Genomic DNA, 23,851 nt, shown 5'->3' on the forward strand with positions numbered 1-23,851 from the left:
AATAGATGCCCATTAGGAGATTGTATCAGAATCTCTTTTCTTCCTGAGTAATTTCACAGAAAAATTTGCCCATAATTTTAAACAAATTCTTTAAAAGGACTGGGAAATTGTGTACGAAGGTAAAAGACATAAAATGTTGGAGAAGTGTAAATTTTCAGTGTAGTGTTGTAATTATAAATACGATACTAAAGAACCTGGCTATTCCTAAGCCCTAATAAAAATTACTTCAGTACCTACCAATTCCTTAAGCTATTAGATGCTTGCATTATTTCTTGAAACAGTATTACTAAACAGTACTTTCTGATGATTGATTTTGCCTAGTTTATAAGAAATCTTTTTATTTTTGTCAGTAAATGTTGTTTCTGTGGTGCATGATACTTCAACAGAGCTTTCTCCAAAGAAAGATACGACTCCAGTTATAAGCAATATAGTGTCATTGGCAGACACTGATGTTGCCTTGCCCATCATGAACACTGATGTCTTACAAGGTAAAAGTTGATGTTAAGATATTTGACGTAAATATTGTTTTGTCACACTTGATAAATCTGTCTATATGCTAAATTTTCTGTTTCTTATATGAAATAATAAATTAGTTTATGATGCTATTTTATAGGTTATAGTATATAAGATCTTGAATTTATGCTCTATTTTAACAGATACAGTTTCCTCAGTAACAGCAACAGCAGATGTCATTGTGGATGTAAGTTTTATTTTAACTTTTTTTTACCACTTTTTTTAATAAGCAGTTTTTTTTTTTTTTTTTTTTTTGTTTTTTTTTTGAGACAGAGTCTTGCTCTGCCACCCAAGCTGAAGTGCAGTGGCATGATCTCAGCTCACTGCAACCTTTGCCTCCTGGGTTCAAGCGATTCTCCTGCCTCAGCCTCCTGAGTAGCTGGGATTACTGGCGCCTGCTCCCATGCCCAGTTAATTTTTGTATTTTTAGTAGAGAAGGGGTTTCACCATGTTGGCCAAGCTGGTCTCGAACTGCTGGGGTGATCCACCCACCTCGGCCTCCCAAAGTGCTGGCATTACAGGCATGAGCCACCGCACCTGGCCCAGATTTTATTTTTATATATATATATAAATAAAATATATATACTATAATATATAAAAATATAAATTATAATATATATAATGTAATATAAATATATTATATATCATTTGTTATATATATTTTTATATTTAATATATATAATATATTCATATATGTTGTGTGTGTGTGTGTTTGTAGATTGTTTAAACAGAAGTATTTTTTTCCTCTGGGTTCTTCTTTTAAAAAAATACTATACAATTTGAGTCATCTGAGCAATAAAAATTATTTTTATGACAATTACATACCAAAAGGTCCTTCAAACATTTAATGCTGAATCTAGATTACAAGTAAATAAGTTATACGTAATTGTTAATGTTTCCCCCTAGTGGAGCTCATACTGTAACTCAGCCATTTATTTTACTATGTTATTAGAGTAGATATATTTGATATTTTAATTAATTTTTGAAAACTGTTAAATGTTCTTTTCTCATTTTCTCCCAAAGCTTTCTAAGAGTTCACCTAGTGAACCCAGTAGTGCTGTTGCTAGTAGTAGTATGGAACAGCCAAGCGTTTCACCATCTTCATCAGTATTCAGTCAGCATGCAATTGGTTCCAGTATAGAAGTACAAAAAGACAATATGAAATCTATGAAAATAAGTGATGAACTATGTCACCCAAAATGTACATCCAAAGTACAAAAAGTTAAAGGTAAATCACGAAGTATTAAAAAATCTTGTTGTGCAGATTTTGAGTGTTTGGAAAACAGTAAAAAAGATGTGGCATTCTGTTATTCATGCCAGTTGTTCTGCCAAAAATATTTTAGCTGTGGAAGAGAGTCATTTGCAACCCATGGAACTTCTAATTGGAAAAAAACCCTGGAAAAATTCAGAAAGCATGAAAAAAGTGAAATGCATTTGAAGTCATTGGAATTTTGGAGAGAATACCAATTTTGTGATGGAGCTGTCAGTGACGATTTATCTATTCATTCGAAACAGATCGAGGGAAATAAAAAGTACCTAAAGCTTATAATTGAAAATATTTTATTTCTTGGAAAGCAGTGTTTACCCTTAAGAGGAAACGACCAGTCAGTTTCATCTGTGAATAAAGGCAATTTTTTAGAATTGTTAGAAATGAGAGCAAAAGATAAAGGAGAAGAAACATTTCGACTTATGAATTCACAAGTTGACTTCTATAATAGTACACAAATTCAAAGTGATATTATTGAAATAATAAAGACTGAAATGTTGCAGGATATTGTGAATGAGATCAATGACTCCTCAGCGTTTTCAATCATATGTGATGAGACAACCAATAGTGCCATGAAAGAACAGCTTTCAATTTGTGTAAGATACCCACAAAAATCATCAAAGGCTATCTTAATTAAGGAAAGATTCTTGGGTTTTGTTGATACTGAGGAGATGACTGGGACCTACTTACATAGGACTATCAAAACTTATCTGCAGCAAATTGGAGTTGATATGGATAAAATACATGGCCAGGCCTATGATAGCACCACTAATTTGAGGATAAAATTTAATAAAATAGCAGCAGAATTCAAGAAAGAAGAACCAAGAGCTTTATACATACATTGTTATGCACACTTTTTGGATTTATCAATAATTAGGTTTTGTAAAGAAGTAAAGGAACTCCGAAGTGCTCTAAAAACGCTCAGTTCTTTGTTCAACACTATTTGTATGTCTGGGGAAATGTTGGCAAATTTTCGAAACATTTGTAGGCTAAGTCAAAACAAAACATGCAAGAAACATATATCACAATCATGTTGGACAGTCCATGATCGTACATTACTGTCTGTGATTGACAGTCTTCCAGAGATTATTGAAACATTGGAAGTTATAGCAAGCCATTCTTCAAATACAAGTTTCGCTGATGAATTGAGTCATTTGCTGACATTGGTTTCCAAATTTGAATTTGTCTTTTGTTTGAAATTCCTGTATAGAGTGCTGAGTGTTACAGGAATTCTTTCCAAAGAGCTTCAAAATAAAACCATAGACATTTTTTCTTTGTCTTCAAAAATAGAAGCAATTTTGGAATGTTTATCATCTGAAAGAAATGACATATACTTTAAAACAATCTGGGATGGAACAGAGGAAATATGTCAAAAAATAACCTGTAAAGGTTTTAAAGTTGAAAAACCTTCTCTTCAGAAAAGAAGAAAAATTCAGAAATCAGTAGATCTTGGCAATTCAGATAATATGTTTTTTCCTACTTCAACAGAAGAACAATATAAAATTAATATCTATTACCAAGGATTAGATACTATATTACAAAATTTAAAGTTATGTTTTTCAGAGTTTGATTATTGCAAAATAAAGCAAATTTCAGAACTGTTATTTAAATGGAATGAACCATTAAATGAAACAACAGCAAAACATGTTCAGGAATTTTATAAACTTGATGAGGACATTATCCCAGAACTTAGATTTTATCGACATTATGCAAAGCTTAACTTTGTCCTAGATGATAACTGCATAAACTTCGTCAGTCTCGGCTGTTTGTTTATTCAGCATGGTCTTCACAGTAATATTCCTTGTCTCTCAAAGCTATTATATATTGCTTTGTCTTGGCCAATTACTTCAGCAAGTACTGAGAACTCATTTTCTACCCTGCCTCGTCTTAAGACATATTTATGTAATACCATGGGACAAGAGAAGCTTGCTGGCCCAGCCCTAATGGCTGTTGAGCAGGAATTGGTAAATAAACTAATGGAGCCTGAAAGACTCAATGACATTGTGGAAAAGTTTATCAGTCAGATGAAAGAAATATAATACTTGCTCATTTGAACTTACCTGAAAGACTTGTATTTCCATTGGGATGTTTTTATTTCAAAATTGTTCAAAATTCAAAAGACACAGAATGATATACAGTGAAGTCTCCTTCCCTCCTTTAGAACTCATTTTCTCTTCCCAAAAAGTGTTATCTTTTCCTTAAATATCCCTCTAAAGATATTTTTCCTAAGTGTTATTGTACGGTGTATACTGTTCTTCAGATTGTCTTATCTGTGTAACATATTGTTGAGATTGTCCCATGTCGTTACATGAAGAGTTTCTTGATTCTTGGTCTATAACTGCACATGTTATTGTATGAATGTACCATAATATATTTGAGCAATCCCTGCTGACATTTTTTTCTAACCTTTTGCTATTATAAATAATGATTCATTTTATAACCTTTTATATAGGTCACATTGCACATGAGTGAGTTACTGTAAGCTGGAAATCTAAAGTTAGAATTACTAGGTTAAGATATGTGCATTTTTACTTTTGATAGATATTGGCAAGTTGCCATCTATAAGGATTGTGCCAATTTACAGTCCCACCCACAGTGCATGAGAGTGCCTATTAAATCTTTGTAAGTTTTATCAAATGTTTTGATCTTTCCCAAGCTCTTACTTTAAAAATGGCATTTTAATCTCAGTTGAATTTTGTATATTCACTGAAGAATAAGGTTGGGGACTGGCCATGGTGGTTCAAACCTATAATCTCAGCACTTTGAGGGCCTGTGCAGGAAGGAAGATCACTTGAGGCCACGAGTTCAAGATCAGATTGGCAGCATAGTAAGACCTCATCACCACAGTTTTGTTTTTTGTTTGTTTGTTTTTTTAATTAGCGAAGTGTGGTGGTGCATACCTGAAGTCCCAGCTACTTGGGAGGCTGAGGCAGGAGGTTTGCTTAAGCCCAGAAATTTGAGGCTGCAGTGAGCCATGATTGCACCACTATGCTCCAGAGTCTAGGCAACAGAGTGAGACCTTATCTCTTTCAAACAAACAAGAATAAAGTTAGGTATCTGTTTATTTGTTTGAGCCATTTGTATTTCCTTTTTTGTAAACTGTCCTGTTTAAACGTTAAAATCACTGCTGTGTTTTAGGTTTATACATCTCAGCTGGATGGCACAATAAATTATTAAGCCACGTTATGAAAATATAACTATATTTAAGTAACCTCCAAAGAAAAGACTATTTCTTTATACTTCAGAAAAGTTTTTTTTTGTTTTTGTTTTGAGACAGAGTTTCGCTGTTGTTGCCCAGGCTGGAGTGCAATGGTATGATCTCGGCTCACTGCAACCTCCGCCTCCCAGGTTCAAGTGATTGTCCTGCCTCAGCCTCCCAAGTAGCTGGGATGACAGGCACACGCCACCACACCCGGCTAATTTTTGTATTTTTAGTAGAGATGGGGTTTCACCATGTTGGCCAGGCTGGTCTCGAACTCCTGACCTGAGGTGATCCACCCACCTTGGCCTCCCAAGGTGCTGGGATTACAGGCGTAAGTCACCATGCCCGGCCCTAATTAATTGATTTCCACCTTAAAAAAGAGAAAACAGGCCTGGCGCAGTGGCTCACACCTGTAATCACAGCACTTTGGGAGGCCGAGGCGGGCAGATCACTTGAGGTCGGGAGTTCAAGACCAGCCTGACTAACATGGAGAAACCCCATCTCTACTAAAAATATAAAATTAGCCGGGCGTGGTGGCACATGCCTGTAATACCAGCTACTTGGGAGGCTGAGACAGGAGAATAGCTTGAACCCCAAAGGCTGTGGTTGCGGTGAGCCGAGATCACGCCATTGCACTCTAGTCTGGGCAACAAGAGTGAAACTCCGTTTCAAAAAAGAGAAAATAGGCTGGGGACGGTGGCTCATGCCTATAATCCCAACACTTTGGGAAGCCAAGGTAGGCGGATCACAAGGTCAAGAGTTCAAGACCAGCCTGGCCAACATGGTGAAACCCCATCTCTACTAAAAATACAAAAAAATGAGCCAGGCGTGGTGGTGGGTGCCTGTAATTCCAGCTACTCAGGAGGCTAAGGCAGGAGAATCACTTGAACCCAAGAGGCAGAGGTTGCCATGAGCCAAGATCGTGCCATTGCACTCCAGCCTGGGCAACAAGAGTGAAACTCCATCTCAAAAAAAAAAAAAAAAAAAAGAAAATAGAAGACAGTTAACTCTAGTATTGAATGTTTGTTGCATATATTTTCATTCTTTTAATGGAAGTGCTTAAGGCTATGAACTTTCCTCTAAAGTCAGCTTGGTCAACCATGTGTTTTTTTCATTTTCATCATTTTCTAGCTGTTTTTATCTTGTCATAAAATCAAGAAGTTGGGCCAGGTGTGGTGGCTCACGCCTGTAATCCCAGCACTTTGGGAAGCCGAGGTGGGCGGATCACGAGGTCAGGAGATCAAGACCATGGTGAAACCCCGACTCTACTAAAAATACAAAAAATTAGCCAGGCGCAGTGGCAGGCACCTGTAGTTCCAGCTACTCAGGAGGCTGAGGCAGGAGAATGGCGTGAACCCGGGAGGCGGAGCTTGCAGTGAGCCAAGATCGCACCACCGCACTCCAGCCTGGGCCACAGAGCGAGACTCTGTCTCAAAAAAAAATCAAGAGGTTGGTGTTCTTGTTTTCATTTTGAAGTGTTTTCTATTCTTTGTAGTCTATTATACAGCCAATAATGTAAAAAATAAACTTACATTGAGTATAACAGCTATCTTTGTTGAATGCCTATTAGCCTATTAAGTAACCTAGTACTTCCCTCAGTGTTTTACATATATTATTTCATTTAGTTCTCACAACAACCCATTATTTTACAGAGGAAACTAAAAAAACAGACATTATAGATTACAGAACTAATACAGGTGAAACTGGATTTGCACCCAGGTAGTCTGACTCCAAAGCCCATGCTATCAATCACCATGCTCTACTACCTCTTAGACAACCATTGTCACTTATAAATATTCCTAAGTAAAAGATTACCAGAAGTCCATTAAAAAATAGATGGCCAGGCGTGGTGGCTCACACCTGTAATCCCAATACTTTGGGAGGCCGAGGCAGGTGGATCACCTGAGGCCATGAGTTCAAGACCAGTCTGACCAATATGGTGAGACCCCCATCCCTACTAAAAATACAAAAAAATGAGCCAGGCATGGTGGTGCACACCTGTATTCCCAGCTACTTGGGAGGCTGAGACGGGAACCGCTTGAACCTGAGAGGCAGAGGTTGCAGTGAGCCAAGATCGTGCTACTGCACTCCAGCCTAGGTGACAGAGTGAGACTCTGTCACAGAAAAAAAAAAAAAAGTAGATGTCAGAAATAGTTGTGTCGTTTTTGTTAATCTCCCCAAATCTCTTCATGAAAATAGCAACTAGGAGAGTTAAAGCAGAAATCCATGCACAGCATCTACTGCTAATCTTTGTGACAAGGTATCTCCACAATCCCAAAATATGATCAGATAGTGACAAACTCAAAAGCAGCTATAAGATCTGCTTGGGACATCTGTGTGGAAAGCTGTGGAGGAAAGGCAATGGGACATCTGATGGCATTAAGAATAGGAGAGCCCCCAAGTCAACATGTTTTCACTGGAAAGCATGGTAGGCCAAAAATAAAATTTAAAAAATTGGAACCAGGTGTGGTAGCTCACGCCTGTAATCCCAGCACTTTGGGAGGCCGAGACGGGCGGATCACGAGGTCAGGAGATCGAGACCATCCTGGCTAACACAGTGAAACCCCGTCTTTACTAAAAATACAAAAACATTAGCCGGGCGTGGTGGCAGGCGCATGTAGTCGCAGCTACTAAGGAGGCTGAGGCAGTAGAATGGTGTGAACCTGGGAGGTGGAGTTTGCAGTGAGCGGAGATTGTGCCACTGCACTCCAGCCTGGGCGACAGAGAGAGACTCCGTCTCAAAAAAAAAAAGAATAAGTTTCTCTTCCCTCTTCATTGAGAATTCTGCCCCGGAGGTCCAAAACATCTATTTTGTGTGCCCTTCCCCAGCTCCTGGAGCAGCACCCTTGGAAGTATTGCCTACTCATCAGGGCTGAGAATTCTTCATTTTTGACTTGGCTTTTTTCGCCCTTTGGGAGATAAAGGTCCCTTTCCACCCTCTTTACTAATGCTCTGTGCCCTAGGCCTTATCCTTGGGGTCATCAGCTCCTTGGCCATTTCTATGTGACTTCCCCCTCCCATCTGAGTTCCAGCTTCCTCTGGGCTCCAATCTCCAGTCTCTGGCAGAGTGACCAAGGGGCTCTGGCCCAGGATCCCCAACCCTGGAAGGCAGCTCCAAGGCAAGAAGAGAATTGGGCGTCGGGTGCGCACCTGGCAGCTCAGGAGTCGGGGCTCCACTCACCCCACACAAGAAGATGAAAATGCCCAAAGAGCTCAATGTATTGATTGGTTTGGCTGGGGACAGCCGGAGAAAGAAGCCCAAGCAGTTACCGCCTGCTTCGCCCTGAGCCTCCTGACTCAGACTCTGAGTCCATTTCCAAGGAGGAAGAGGAATTCGGTGTGGTTGGAAATCGCTCTCGCTTTGCCAAGGGAGGCTATTGACAATGCTGCAAGATCTGCCATCCGCTCTGTGGTTTTGTCATCCTCGCTGCCTGTGTTGTGGCCTGTGTTGGCTTGGTGTGGATGCAGGTTGCTCTCAAGGAGGATCTGGATGCCCTCAAGAAAAAATTTCGAACAATGGAATCTAATCAGAAAAGCTCATTCCAGGAAATCCCCAAACTTAATGAAGAACTATTCAGCAAGCAAAAACAACTTGAGAAGATTGAATCTGGAGAGACGAGTTTGAACAAAGTCTGGATAAACATCACAGAAATGAATAAGCAGTGCAGGGTCAGGTCATGAGTGGCCAGAGCTTATCCTGGCAGCATAGAGTGCAAAGCAGGAACCAACGCTGGACAGGAAGCCATCCCATCGCAGGGCTTACTCATACACACGCTCACACTCAGACTGGGACCATTTGCACATGCGAACTAACCAAACATGCACAACTTTGTGATGTGGGAGTACCTGGAGAAAACCCACGCCAACATGGGGAGAACATGCAAACAGACAGTGGCCCGGCCAGGAGTCAGATTTTTTTCTCATCAATGTTATAATCAAATGACATTGAACAAAACATTATTCAAGGACCTGCTGTAAATAGGAAAGTTTACTTCTGTCCTAGGGCTTCATCTATGAAACTGGAAGAGATTGCACTGAAACCATTTCCATTTCAGCATCAATATGCCTTCAAAGATGCTGGGACTGACTTACGAAGCCAGCCTGATAACAGAGGACTTCTCTGCGAGCACAGGCCCAGAAGCATGGGTGGTGGGAAAGCAGAAACTTGTGTTGTTTCCTAAGGGAGCTCTCTGAGTGGTTTTCTATAAATGTTACACATCTCTGATGGTCTGTTCAAGTCAGAGGCATCTGTCCTAAACCAAAATAGGTAGAAAAATAAAAGTAGGCATGATGGCTCACGCCTGTAATCCCTGCACTTTGGGAGGCCGAGGCGGGTGGATCACCCAAGGTCAGGAGTTTGAGACCAGCCTGGCCAACAGGGCGAAACCCTTGTCTACTAAAAATAAAAAAAATTAGCCAGGCCTGGTGGCGTGCACCTGTAATCCCAGATACTCCGGAGGCTGAGGCACGAGAATCGCTTGAACCCAGCGGCAGAGTTTGGCAGTGAGCCAAGATCACGCCACTGCACTCCAGCCTGGGTGACAGAGCAAGACTCTATCTCAATTTTTAAAAAATTAATTCATTAATTAAAACATAAAAGTAATATTTAACCATAAAAAATTAATTTTTTTTAAATTGGCCATTTCTCCATCTCAAAAAATTAAAAAATTCTAATTTTCCTTTTGATTCCTCCTTTATGAGTTATTTAAATGTATATTGGTTATGAAGGGATACTGAAATCTCCAACCTTAATTATGAACTTCTCTATTTTTCCTGCAGTTCTAGCAGTTTTGGCTTTGTGTATTTTGAATCTTTATTAAGTGTGCAGTGTTTAGAACAGGTATGTCTTTTTGTTTGTTTTTTGAGACGGAGTCTCATTCTGTCGCCCACGCTGGAGTGCAGTGGCACAATCTTGGCTCCCTGCAACCTCCACCTCCCGGGTTCAAGCGATTCTCCTGCCTCAGCCTCCCGAGTAGCTGGGATTACAGGCACCCGCCATCACACCCAGCTAAATTTTGTATTTTTAGTAGAGATGGGGTTTCACCGTGTTGGCTAGGTTGGTCTCGAACTCCTGACCTCAGGTGATCCACCCACCTGCCTCAGCCTCCCAAATGCTGGGATAACAGGTGTGAGCCACTGCGCCCAGCCAACATTATTATTATTATTATTTGGAGATAGGGTCTTGCTCTGTCACCCAGGCTGAGGCATGATCATGGCTCACTGCAGCCTCAACCTTCTGGACTCAAGTGATCCTCCCTTCTCAGCCTCCTATCTAGGTCTATAGGCATGTGCCACCATGCCTGGCTAATTTTTAAATTTTTGTACAGACAGGGTCTCACTGTGTTGCGTAGGCTAGCCTCAAAATCCTGGCCTCAAGTAATCCTCTCACCTTGGCCTCCAAAAACGCTGGGATTATAGGTATGAGTCACTGTACCCTATCATAAGGGTACACACCTAATATATTATCAAAATATAAGCCTATTTTAATTTATGTCTACTTTTATATTTAAGGTGGCCTTCATGTAGGTGGCATATGATTGGGTCTTTTTTTTATTCAGTATGATCTGACAACCTTTGGTTTTTCATTGGAGCATTTAGACCATTTATTTACATCTAATGTGGCCAGACGTGGTGGCTCATGCATGTAATCCCAGGACTTCAGGAGGCCAAGGTGGGCAGATCCCTTGAGCTCAGGAGTTCAAGACTGTCCTAGGCAACATAGTGAGAGCTAGTCTCTGCAAAAAAATAAGCAAAAAATTATCTGGGTGTGGTGGCATGCACTGTAGTCCCACCTACTTGGGAGGCTGAGGTGGGAGGTTTGCTTGAGCTTGGGAGGTCAAGGCTACAGTGAGCCAAGATTGTGCCACTGCACTCCAGCCTGGGTGACAGAGCAAGACGCTGTCCCAAAAAAAAATGTGGTTATTAATATGATCAGGTTCAAATCTACCATCTTTTTTTTTTTTTGAGACAGAGTTTCACTCTTATCACCCAAGCTGGAGTGCAATGGTGTGGTCTCGGCTCACTGCAACTTCTGCCTCAGCCTCCTGAGTAGCTGGGATTACAGGCATGCACCACAACTCCCAGCTAATTTTGTGGTTGTTTAGTAGAGATGGAGTTTCACCATGTTGGCCAGTCGGGTCTTGAACTCCTGACCTCAGGTGATCTGCCCACCTCAGCCTCCCAAAGTGCTAAGATTACAGGCGTGAGCCACCGCACCTGGCTCAAATCTACCATTTTACTTTTTGTTTTCTATTTAACCAATCTGTCTTTGTTCCCCTGTCTCTTTTTTTTTTTTTTTTTTTTTTTTTTGCTTCTTTGGAATAATTATTTAAAAATATATTTATCTCCTTTCTGGCCGGGCACGATGGCTCAAGCCTGTAATCCCAGCGCTTTCGGAGGCTGAGGCAGATGGATCACGAGGTCAAGAGATCAAGACCATCCTGGCCAACGTGGTGAAACCCCGTCTCTACTAAAAATACAAAAAATTAGCTGGGCGTGGTGGCATGTGCCTTTAGTCCCAGCTACTCGGGAGGCTGAGGCAGGAGAATCACTTGAACCCGGGAGATGGAGGTTGCAGTGAGCTGAGATTGTAGCACTGTACTCCAGCCTAGGGACAGAGCAAGACTCCATCTCCAAAAATAAATAAATAAATAAATAAATAAATATATTTATCTCCTTTCTTGACTTATCATTAGTATAACACTTCATTTTGTTTGTTTGTTTTATAAGTGGTTGCTTTCAGGTATGTAATATACATATTCACCTTCAATTGATATTACACTACTTCACGTATAGGATGAGAATCCTGTACCAATATACTTCTACTTCTGCCGTCCCAACTTTTGAGCTCATCATACAATACTTCTGCATATGTTATAACTCCCATAACTCATTTTTTTTGCTTTAAGCAATTATGTTTTAAAGACATGTAAATATTTTTTTAAATAGTCTTTTATGTTAACCCTCATAGTTACTTTTTTTTTTTTAATTGAGACAGTCTCACTCTGCTGCCCAGGCTGGAGTGCAGTGGCTCAATCTCAGCTCACTGCAACCTCCATTTCCTGGGCTCAAGTGATCCTCCTGCCTCAGCCTCCCAAGTAGCTGGGACTATAGGCATGTGCCACCATGCTGGGCTAATTTTTTTTTTTTTTGAGACGGAGTCCCACTCTGTCACCATGCTGCAGTGCAGTGGTGTGATCTCAGCTCACTGCAACCTCCGCCTCCCAGGTTCAAGCAATCCTCCTGCCTCAGCCTCCTGAGTAACTAGGATTACAATCATGAGCTACCACGCTCAGCTACTTTTTGTATTTTTAGTAGAGACAGAGTTTTGCCATATTGACCAGGCTGGTCTTGAACTCCTGACCTCAGGTTATCTGCCCGCCTTGGCCTCCCAAAGTGCTAGGATTACAAGCATGAGCCACTGCAAATGGCCTGCATTTTGTTTTGAAAGATATTTTTGCTGGGTATAGAATTAGAGGTTAATAGTTTTTTTTGGTCATATCTCTATGTCTTCAACTACTTGCCTTTGATTATCTATGTGTAGGCAGCAATTAGTAAGGTTAAATTTCCTACAGACCTCTCCTTCAGCTGCTAGCAAGTAGTCGAGAGCTAATCTATTTTGATAGATAGCATTTCTCATCTGAGTTTCTTGCCGGGCCAGAATAGTCAAGGCTCTGCTGGTTTTATTAGTGATTATTTTTAAGACAACTTGTAACTGTCAGGCCTCTGAGCCCAATCTAAGCCATCATATCCCCTGTAATATGATAGTGGTAAAGTGTTGGGACGGCAAAAATTTTGGGGGATGGTATGGAGAGATAATGGGCAATGTTTCTCAGGGCTGCTTCGAGCAGGATTAGGGGCAGCATGGGAACCTAGAGTGGGAGAGATTAAGCTGAAGGAAGATTTTGTGGTAAGGGGTGATATTGTGGGACTGTTAGAAGAAACATTTGTCATTTAGAATTATTGGTGATGGCCTGGATACAGTTTTGTATTAATTGAAAAACTAAACGGAATAAGAGAAGGAGAAAAACAGGTATTAAAGGTCTAAGAATTGGGAGAACCCAGGACATCTAATTAGAGTGCCTAAGGAGATTCAGCATAGTCCTGCCAGCAAAGATTATTTATTTACTTCAAGAGTTAAGAGTGGCAGTTTGGGGATAGCACCAGGAGATATCAGCTGTGATGGCTTGGAGAAACAGTGTAAACTGGCAGTGTGAACAAGAGCAGGGCATGTATGAGTAGTTGAGAACAGTGAATAGGAGTATGACTAGACAGAAGATAGCAGGGATGACAAGTTTTTTGGGGCACATTCTAAGTTGGTCTGATGTCTGGAATGAGACTGGGGCTTAATAAAAAGGAGCGTCTATACAGGAGCTCAAATGGGCTGTACCCTGTAGCATTCCAAGGCCAGGCCTGAATTCTGACAAGGGAAAGTGGTAAAAGTATTGTCCAGTCCTTTTTAAGTTGGTGGCTGAGCTTGGTGAGGTGTGTTTTTAAAAGACCATTAGTCCGTTCTACCTTTCCTGAAGACTGAAGACCATAAGGGATATAAACGTTTCACTGAATACTAAGAGCCTGAAAAAATGCTTGGCTGATTTGACTAATAAAGGCCGGTCTGCTATCAGACTGTGTAGAGGTGGGAAGGCCAAACCGAGGAATTATGTCTGACAGAAGGGAAGAAATGACTGCGGTGGCCTTCTTAGACCCTGTAGGAAAGGCCTCTACCCATCCAGTGAAAGTGTCTACCCAGACTAAGAGGTGTTTTAGTTTTCTGACTTGGGGCATGTGAGTAAAGACAATTTGCCAGTCCTGGGCAGGGGCAAATCCCCAAGCTTGATGTGCAGGAAAGGGAGGAGGCCTGAACAATCCCTGAGGGGTAGTAGAATAGCAAATGGAACACTGAGAAGTGATCTCCTTGAGGATAGATTTCCAGGATGGAAAGGAAATGAGAGGTTCTAAGAGACGGGCTAGTGGCTCGTAACCTACATGGAAGCGGTTATGAAATGGCGACAGAATAGAATGGGCCTGTGAGGCTGGAAGGAGATACTTTCCTTGGTCTAAGAACCATTTGCCTTGTGTGGGAAGAGATTGATGGGTGGAAGTTTCAGCCAGGGAGTAGGTGGGAGTGACCGATGTGAAGGAGAAAAACTGGCCGTGAGGGACAGAAGTTGGAGAGCTAGCTGCTTGTCTAGCCACCTTATCAGCATAAGCGTTGTCTAGAGCAATGGGATCTGAGGCCTTTTGATGGCCCTTGCAGTGAATGACTCCAGCTTCCTTTGGAAGTAAAGCGCCTTGAGCAGAGTTTTTATTAAAGAGGCATTAATGATGGAGGACCCTTGCATAGTGAGGAAACCTCTTTCAGCACATATGACCGCATGGTGGTGCAGAATATGAAAGGCGTATTTAGAATCAGTATAGATATTGACACGTAGTCCTTTTGCAAGAGTGAGGGCTTGAGTTAAGCCAACTAGTTCGGCTTGCTGAGAGGTAGTGGAGGGGGGCAGAGCGGTAGCCTCAATGATAGATGTGGAAGATACTACAGCATAGCCTGCCTTTGCTGGTGAGTGGTGATTAGGCCTGGTGGAACTGCCATCAATAAACTAAATGTGATCAGGGTGAGGAACAGGAAATAAGGAAATATGGTGAATGTCAGGTAGATCAGAGAGATACCGTCATGAAGGTCAGGTGTGGTATCCAGAATAATGTGGGAGGCCGGATTGAAGTCCGGGCCAGGAACAATGGTAATTGTGGGAGGCTCAACAAAGACTGAGTACAGCTGAAGGAGCCGGGGAGCAGAAAGTATATGTGTCAGGTGTGAGGAAGAAAATAGATTTTGGAAGTTATGAGAACTGTAGAGAATGAGTTGAGCATAGTTTGTGATTTTAAGGGCCTCTAAAAGTATTAGGGCGGCAGCAGCCACTGCACGGAGACATGATGGCCAGCCTAAAACAGTAAGGTCAAGTTGTTTGGACAAAAAGGCTACAGGATGTGATCCTGGTCCTTGTGTAAGAATTCCAACTGCACAGCCCTGCACTTCAGCTGTGTGTAATGAAAAGGGTTGGGATGAGTCAGGGAGAGCTAGGGTGGGGGCAGTCTCTAAAGCTGTCTTCAAGGAATGGAAAGAGGAGTGGGGAAAGGATTTAGGATCTATGGGGTCAGCTAAGTTTCCTTTTGTGAGTTTATATAATGGTTTTGTTAGGATGGCAAAACCAGGTGTCCAAAGGCGAAAGTATCCAACCATGCCCAGGAAGGAAAGGAGTTGTTGTTTTGTGGAAGGGCTTGGGGTTTGAGAGATCAGTTGGACACGATCAGCAGGGAGAGCACGTGCGTTTTTATGAGAATTATGCCAAGATAGGTAACAGATGAGGAAGAAATTTGGGCTTGACTGAAGTAATGGGGGCTGTCTGTGAGGACTTGCGGCAGTACAGCCCATGTAATTTGCTGAGCCTGATGGGTGTCAAGGTCAGTCCAAGTGAAAGCGAAGACAGGCTGGGACAAGGGGTGTAGGGGAATAGTGAAAAAAATGTCTTTAAGATCAAGAATGGAATAGTGAGTTGTGGAGGAAGGTATTGAGGAAAAAAAAGAGTGTACGGGTTGGGCGCCACAGGGTGGATAGGCAAAACAATTTGGTTGATAAGGCGCAGATCCTGAACTAATCTGTAATACTTGTCCAGTTTTTGGACAGGTAAAACGGGGGAATTGTAAGGAGAGTTTATAGGTTTTAGAAGCCCATGCTGTAGCAGGCAAGTGATAACAGGCTTTAATCCTTTTAAAGCATGCTGTGGGATGGGATATTGGCATTGAGCAAGGTAAGCGTGATTAGGTTTTAATGGGATGGTAAGGGGTGCCTGATCAGTTGCTAAGGAGGGAGTAGAGGTGTCTTATACTTGTGGGTTAAGGTGGGGAGATACAAGGGGAGGATGTGAAGGAGGCTTTGAACTAGGGGAAAAGGTGGCAATGAGGTGTGGCTGTAGCCTAGGAATAGTCAGGGAAGCAGGTAATTTAGTTAAAGTGTCTCGACCTAATAAGGGAACTGGGCAGGTGGGGATAACTAAAAAAGAGTGCTTAAAAGAGTATTGTCTAAGTTGGCACTAGAGTTGGGGAGTTTTAAGAGGTTTAGAAGCCTGGCTGTCAATACCCACAACAGTTATGGAGGCAAGGGAAACAGGCCTTTGAAAAGAAAGTAATGTGGAGTGGGTAGCTTCCATATTGATTAAGAAGGGGACGGATTTACCTTCCACTGTGAGAGTTACCTGAAGCTCGGCGTCCGTGCTTGTTTAGGGGGCTTCTGAGGCAATCCTGCAGTGTCAGTCTTCAGCCGCTAAGCCAAGCTCTGGGAAGGAGTCAGTCAGAGAGCCTTCGGCCAGAGTTCCAGGGGCTCTGGGAGTGGCTGCCAGGTAAGTTGAACAGTCTGATTTTCAATGGGGCCCCACACAGATGGGATGCGGCTTAGGAGGAATCCTGGCTGCGGGCATTCCTTGGCCCAGTGGCCAGATTTCCAGCACTTGTAGCATTCTCCTGGGGGAGGAGGTTCTGGAGGAATGCCTGGCTGCTGCGGTTCAGGCATTTGGAAGTTCTTGTGTGCTGGAGATGTGGCTGGGGTTTGTCTCACAGTGGAGGCAAGGAATTGCAACTTTTTTCTATTATTGTACACGTTGAGGCAAGGTTAAGTCCTGTTGTGGGGTTTGAGGGCCGGAATTTAATTTTTGGAGCTTTATTTAAAGTTGGGAGCGGATTGGGTAATAAAATGTATATTGAGAATAAGATGGCCTTTTGACCTTTTAGGGTCTAGGGCTGTAAAGCGTCTCAGGGTTGCTGCCAAACGAGCCATGAACTGGGCTGGGTTTTTAATATTTGATGAAAAAGAGCCTAAACGCTAACTGATTTGGGGAGAGGCTGGATAAAGAAAAAGGAGAATTAACCTTGACTATGCTTTTAGCTCCAGCCACCTTTTTAAGAGGAAATTGCAGGGCAGGTGGGAAAAGGCTGGTTGAGGAATGAAACGGTAAGCTGGACCAGGTGTGAGGAGGGGAGGTGATAAAAGGATTATAGGATGGGGGAGCAGAGGCTGAGGGAGAATTGGGACCTGGCTCGGCCTGGTGAGGAGGGGAGAGGTCAGATGGGTCTGTAGAAAAGGAAGATTAGAAAGACTCAGCCATGCTTGGGGTTGGGACTGAGGGGACAGGCGGGAGGGAAAGAAGGAGGATTTGGGATAAGTCACATTGGGAACAGAGAATAGGGAGGGAACAATGTGTAAAAGAATGCCTGGACGTCAGGCACCTCAGACTGTATGCCCACTTTATGATAAGAATTATCTAGATCTTGTAGGATGGAAAAATCAAAAGTGCCGTTTTCTGGCTATTTGGAACTACTGTCAAGTTTGTATTGGAGTCAGACAGCATTGTAGAAGAAAACAAGGCATTTAAGTTTTAGGTCAGGTGTGAGTTGAAGAGGTTTTAAGTTCTTGAGAACACAGGCTAAGGGAGAAGAGGGAGGAATGGAGGGTGGAAGTTTGCCCACAGTGAAGGAGGCAAGCCCAGAGAAAAGAGAGAGTAGAGACACACAGGGCAGGGGTTTGGGGGTTCTTACCCTCCAGAAAAGCGGGAAAGGGGTCGGGGTGTGGAAATAAGGGGTTGGGGCGTGGATATAAGGGGTTGGGGCACAGAGATAAGAGCTCGGGGCATGGAAATAAGGGATCGGGGTGCAGAGATAAGGAGTTGGGGAGTTCTTGCCTCCCAGAAAAGTGGAGAAGGGGTAGAGACATGGAGAGAAGGAGTTGGGGGGTCCTTGCCCCCCAGAAAAGTGGTACTTGCCACTAAGGGTGAAGGACCAAGGCAGGTGTCCCCGCATGGTCAGACACCTCAAACATGTGTGAATAATCAGAGAGGCATCCCTGCAATGATTAAACACCAAGGGAAGCCTGCCTTCCCGAGTCCGTGACCAGTGTCGGAGTTTTGGGTCCACGGATAAAACGTGTCTCCTTTGTCTCTACCAGAAAATGAAAGGAATTGAAATTAAGAGAAGGGAGAGATTGAATGCTGACGCCAAGATTGAAAGGAGAAGGTGGTTGAGGGACAGTGAGAGAGGTTGGAGAAGAGAGTAAGAAGAGGCTGCTTACCTGATTTAAAATTGGTGAGCTGATCCTTGGGCTGGTGGGTCTGAGGACCCAAGGTCTTAGGTGGATCTTTTTCACGGAGCAAAGAGCAGGAGGACAGGGGATTAATCTCCCAAGGGAGGTCCCCCAATCCGAGTCACGGCACCAAATTTCATGCGCATCTGTGTGAAGAGACCACCGAACAGGCTTTGTGTGAGCAATAAAGCTTTTAATCACCTGGGTGCAGGCAGGCTGAGTCCGAAAAGAGAGCGAAGGGAGATAGGGGTGGGGCCGTTTTATAGGATTTGGGTAGGTAAAGGAAAATTACGTCAAAGGGGGGTTGTTCTCTGGCAGGCAGGAGTGGGGGTCACAAAGTGCTCAGTAGGGGAGCTTTTGAGCCAGGATGAGCCAGGAGAAGGAATTTCACAAGATAATGTCATCAGTTAAGTCAGGAACAGGCCATTTTCATTTCTTTTGTGGTGGGATGTCATCAGTTAAGGCAGGAACCGGCCATCTGAATGTGTACGTGCAGGTCACAGGGGATATGATGGCTTAGCTTGGGCTCAGAGGCCTGACAGTTACACTGTCCCTTAGAACAGGAAGGGCCATTTTTTCCTTTCTGAAGGTGGACTGGATCCTTTTCATTTTTTTTTTTAATCTAAGTGGCCTAAATGACACAAGACCAGTATTTACATTTATTTCCACACAGTCCTAGTTTATGACAGATGTACTTATTTTCTGCCATATAGCCTCTTTTCTAATTAAGAGAACCACACCTTATTCCTAACTTATGACTATTAATGAAAGCACAGGCATCGAACTTTAAGGTGACTTGTGTGGGCACCCCTTCTTCTTCTGTTTTGCCTAACACTTTACTCGTATCGTTTATGAGCCCCCGCCAGTCCTCAGTCTTTAATCTTATTTTAAAAACTCTGGTCATGGGAGGCTCAGATGGGTCATAACATACATCAGGTTGGTCATTTCCTGGGCTACATACCTTGTACAGAATAACATTATACAAACAGATTTTTTTCAGAGTTCCAGTACACTTATAATAACCATAATATAATAGGACCGTAGCAACCTTTTGTCCTACCTCAGTGACTTGATGTATACACTGAGAACAGTCCTCAGTCTGAGGAAGGTCAGTTGAAATCCTTACTGTAAAAGTCCAAATTTTCAGGAAAATGAGTCCCGCTATGAGTTTTCTCATGCTTCGGTCGTGTGTGGACCAGTCAGCTTCTGGGTGTGACTGGAGCAGGGCTCGTCGTTGTCTTCAGAGTCACTTTGCAGGGGTTGGCGAAGCTGTTCCCGTCCACGTACCGCTCACAGTCTACTGATGTTTAAGGATGATCTCTGAGGTTGGGCCTGCTAGAATAAACTGAGTCCAACACCTCTACACAGTTATGTTCAACTGGGCTCTCTGATACCGGGAGCAAAGTGGTGGGGCTTATGGTGTTGCAAACTTCAATGATTATGTGGGGATTTTCCCATGGCAAGCTTTGGTACTTGGTTAATCTAGCATTTGTTAACCAATGATGTCCTTTGGTAGTCATTAAAGTTACCACAGCATGGGGGGTCTTTATATTCAGGTTTTGCCTAAGGGTTAGTTTATCTGCTTCTTGTGCTTCGTGCTAACAGGGCCATTGCTGCTGGGGCCCTTAGACCTGGGGGCCAGCCTTTGGAAACCTTGTCTAGTTGTTTTGAGAGATAGGCCACTGGCCTTGGCCAGGGCCCCACAGTTTGAGTTAAAACTCTGCCATTTTTTCTTTTTCTGACACATAGAGTGTAAAGAGTTTTGTTAGGTCAGGTAGCCTCAGGGCTGGAGCTGACATGAGTTTTTTTTTAAACTCATGAAAAGCTCATTGCTGTTGGTTGTAATAGATGTAGTTTATCTAATCTGCATTTTTATTAACTGTCACCTACCAAAATATTGACTCAAATCTTGCAGCTATTTGATTTCAAGCTTTAAATTGATCTGGTATTCCCCATGGGACTCCAGTTGTATCTAAATAGATGTGAGAGTCAAAAGACCCATAAGGGGCTTCTCTCGCTTTACAATGTTTTATTTTTTTCCTTCTGGTTGATGAAATGTCAGGGTGAAAGGGATAGCCAATTGGACTAAAGTTTATAAGTGCCACTCCAGTTATTCGGCAGAGTGCCCAGTAAAGGTCCACCACAATACCACCACACATCTGCTCGGGGATGAACAAGGGCCGACTGGTTGATAAGTTCTTGAAAATTCTTAAGCTCACTGCATCCTTTCAGGTCTCCAAGGAATGCTAAGTTTCCTCCCTGTCGTGAGAGACATGAAGCAAACTTAGTGTTGGGAGACGGAGGCTGGATGGCACTCGGGGGCTGACCCGCAGGGTGCCAGACTTTGGGATATAGCAGAGAGAGCTTGGCACGACTTATTACTCCAGGCTGTAGAATCCTGGAAAAGAGCTACCATGCAGGCCACACCTGGTTGACTGGAGGACCACCTTAGTGGAAAGGGGACAATCTGGGCCTCTGGCCTGCCATGTGCACAAGCATAACAATTGCTTTTGTTTAATATGCAGATGGAATATTGGATCTATTTTAACCAGGCATTTGCATCTTGGTATCCTGTCTTAATTGCTAAAGTTTGTTTTAAGTCTTTAACTTCTATGATCCTCTAGTGAAATGAATGTATGGTTTTACGAAATTATAAAAACCAGTTGGGGCAGTCCATCCTTGCTCTTTAGTGGTCCACAGAATATTGGACCAACTATGGCATGAAAGCTCTACATCGGGGGGCAAAAATCCTGGTTGGCACTGGGGTCTTTATAGAAATCTCCCCAGATTAAATGGTCCTAGTTTACTAATGCCCAGTCTGAGGAGAGTCAGGAGGGACAGAAGTACCTTTCTGAAGTAGAAAGCTGTCTTTGACTTGGCAAGTCCTCACAGATTATAACAAGGCAAGCATTAGATGCAATAGTTTGAGGCAAAATTGACTTGGTTATGTTAATAACTAGATGGTCAGCAATAGAATGAGGAAAGAAGAAAGAGTAATAGAATAGATGAAAAGAGTTAAATTTTTCTTAGCCTTAGTTTGGTAGGGTTTTCCCCTGGGACTATGGCCCATGACTCTGGAGGGGTGGCACTTTCTTGACTTGGGACTTGGGTGTGATGAGTCCATCCTTTTTTTTTTTTTTTTTTTTTTTTTTTGCTGTATGAACAGCAGTCTCAGTGGTTAGCAGCACAAGGTAGGGTCCTTCCCAGGCTGGCTCGAGTTTTTCTTCTTTCCACCCTTTGATGAGAACGTGATCTTCAGGCTGGTGCTGGTTTACCGGAAATTCTAGGAGTGATACATGTGCTAAAAGACTTTTAGTTTTTGAGAGAAAGGAAAGTGGAAGATAAACCAAGTATATAATTTTTAAGAAATTGACCTTTTTGGGGCTGGGTGCGGTGGCTCATGCCTGTAATCCCAGCACTTTGGGAGGCTGAGGTGGGCGGATCACCTGAGGTCAGGAGTTCGAGACCAGCCTCAACATGGAGAAACCCCATCTCTACTAAAGATACAAAATTAGCCAGGCGTAGTGGTGCATGTCTGTAATCTCAGCTATTCGGGAGGCTGAGGCAGGAGAATTGCTTGAACCTGGGAGGCAGAAGTTGCGGTAAGCTGAGATCGCACCATTGCACTCCAGCCTGGGCAACAAGAGTGAAACTATGTCTCAAAAAAAAAAAAAAAAAGAAATTGACCTTTTGTTTAAGGACCAAATGTGGGGACCTTGGCAGTGGACTTTACAGTCCTTGGTGCCTTTTTACTGAGAAATTTCCTTTATCACCTATTTTTATTAGTTTTTAAACCAAAGAAAGCCAAATACCATTTTACACTTAACAGTGCTTCTCGTATGATTTTTATACCAGATAAGCCAAATTTTATTTTTATATTAGTGTGTTATTAATGTTAAACTTAATTTTAATAAAACCTTGTAGACATATTTATCTAATTTTTAATGTTTGACCATAAGGTAAGATTTTATAGACTCTTTTTAACCTTTTATTATAGCAGGACAAGCCTCAGACAAAACTCCTCAGACACTGGATTAAAGAAGGAAGAGGTTTTTATTCGGCTGGGAGCATTGGCAGACTCGTGTCTTAAGAGCTGAGCTCCCCAAAAAAGAAATTCTTTGCCTTTTTAAAGGCTTGCAACTTTAAGGGGTCCGGTGAAAGGGTCGTGATACATCAAGCAAGCATGGGAAACATGACTGGGGGCTACATGCATCAGCTAACAGAACAAAAAGTTTTACAATGCTTTTTTTCATACAGTGTCTGGAATTTACAGATAACACAAGTAGTTTAGGTCAGGGGTTGATGTTGTTGTTATTACTTTCTTTAACTCCGAGGGCTGGGTGGTGGTGCCAAGGTTGTCTGGCTATTTATCTTACTTTTGGTTTTTTTTCCAACTTTTTGCTTTTTCTCTCCTCCTGTCTTGTGAACTAGGCAAGGTGAGGAGAGGAGGGCAGCAGGAGTAGTAGTGTTCTCCTTCCTTGTCTCCCCCTTTGAGAATTTTCACTAGTCAGTGGGAGTTCTCACTTTTATTTTTACTTTTTGAGTCTTTTTGTGAGACAGAGTGATAGTGTTTTATGTAATACACTTGTGTTGAAGTTTTCTGATGAACGATGGTAGCTACAAAACCTTTTATCATTTGAAGGAGCAAGTATAATGTACAGGGGAGTGGCATGCAAGTTCCTCTTACTAGTAATACACTTACAATGAGGGTTTCAAATTTTCTTACAGCTGGAAACTATGTTCTAAATGAAGAACTAGGATCAAACCTGTGTTAAACCTGCATATGCACAAGTACCAACTTTGTCATGTCTTAAGCAGGTTAGTTTTTTTTACTGGGTCTTTTTTTTTTTTTTTTTTTGGAGACGGAGTCTTGCTCTGTCGCCCAGGCTGGAGTGCAGTGGCGCAGTCTCGGCTCACTGCAAGCTCCGCCTCCCGGGTTCACGCCATTCTCCTGCCTCAGCCTCTCCGAGTAGCTGGGACTACAGGCGCCCGCCACCACGCCCGGCTAATTTTTTGTATTTTTAGTAGAGATGGGGTTTCACCGTGGTCTCGATCTCCTGACCTCGTGATCCGCCCGCCTCGGCCTCCCAAAGTGCTGGGATTACAAGCATGAGCCACCGCGCCTGGCTTTACTGGGTCTTAAAAGCTTTTTCCTAGTGAGTAACACAGTATTTTTTAATAATAGAAGTTTTGAGAGCCAGATGCTTGAACTTGTGGCGTCTGTTTGGGGAAAGAGTTAAAGTTATCTTGAGGCATTAACTCTTTTGCTTCTCAAGGCCATTGGTCTCTTATGTTAGCCTTTTTATAAACATAACATGAAGAAACATCTAGGCAGCTAGCAGTGTTTTCAGCCAGCTGAGCAAATAGTTTTTTTCTGTTTTTGCTAAAGGAGGAGGTTCTGGTAACTTCTGGTTTATATGTTTAAAGAATGACTGAGGCCGGGCGCGGTGGCTCAAGCCTGTAATCCCAGCACTTTGGGAGGCCAAGGTGGGCGGATCACAAGGTCAGGAGATCGAAACCATCCTGGCTAACACGGTGAAACCCCGTCTCTACTAAAAAATACAAAAACTTAGCCAGGCGTGTTGGCGGGCGTCTGTGGTCCCAGCTACTCGGGAGGCTGAGGCAGGAGAATGGCGTGAACCCAGGAGGTGGAGGTTGTGGTGAGCTGAGATCGCGCCATTGCACTCCAGCCTGGGCGACAGAGAAAGACTCCGTCTCAAAAAAAAAAAAAAAATGAATG

General features: G+C 42.7%; 1 protein-coding gene across 5 annotated transcripts in view; it reads left to right on the forward strand.

The window, feature by feature from the left end:
* The window catches only part of ZMYM1 (zinc finger MYM-type containing 1), a 37,855-nt gene extending 31,651 nt beyond the window's left edge, over window positions 1–6,204 (forward strand). For 4 of the 5 annotated variants that reach the window (XM_012511028.2, XM_003276421.2, XM_030823417.1 and 1 more), the window contains 3 exons: window positions 351–488; window positions 657–700; window positions 1,537–4,417. In XM_012511028.2, coding sequence (XP_012366482.1) covers window positions 351–488; window positions 657–700; window positions 1,537–3,819 — 2,465 coding nt within the window. In that variant the 3' untranslated portion in view covers window positions 3,820–4,417. Of the gene's footprint in view, window positions 1–350; window positions 489–656; window positions 701–1,536; window positions 4,418–6,113 lie in introns of those variants that run through there. The other variant, XM_030823418.1, reaches the window with a different exon arrangement.
* The last annotated feature ends 17,647 nt before the right edge of the window (window positions 6,205–23,851 follow it).

The sequence above is a fragment of the Nomascus leucogenys genome, chromosome 12, assembly GCF_006542625.1.
Source record: "Nomascus leucogenys isolate Asia chromosome 12, Asia_NLE_v1, whole genome shotgun sequence".
Classification (NCBI taxonomy): domain Eukaryota; kingdom Metazoa; phylum Chordata; class Mammalia; order Primates; family Hylobatidae; genus Nomascus; species Nomascus leucogenys.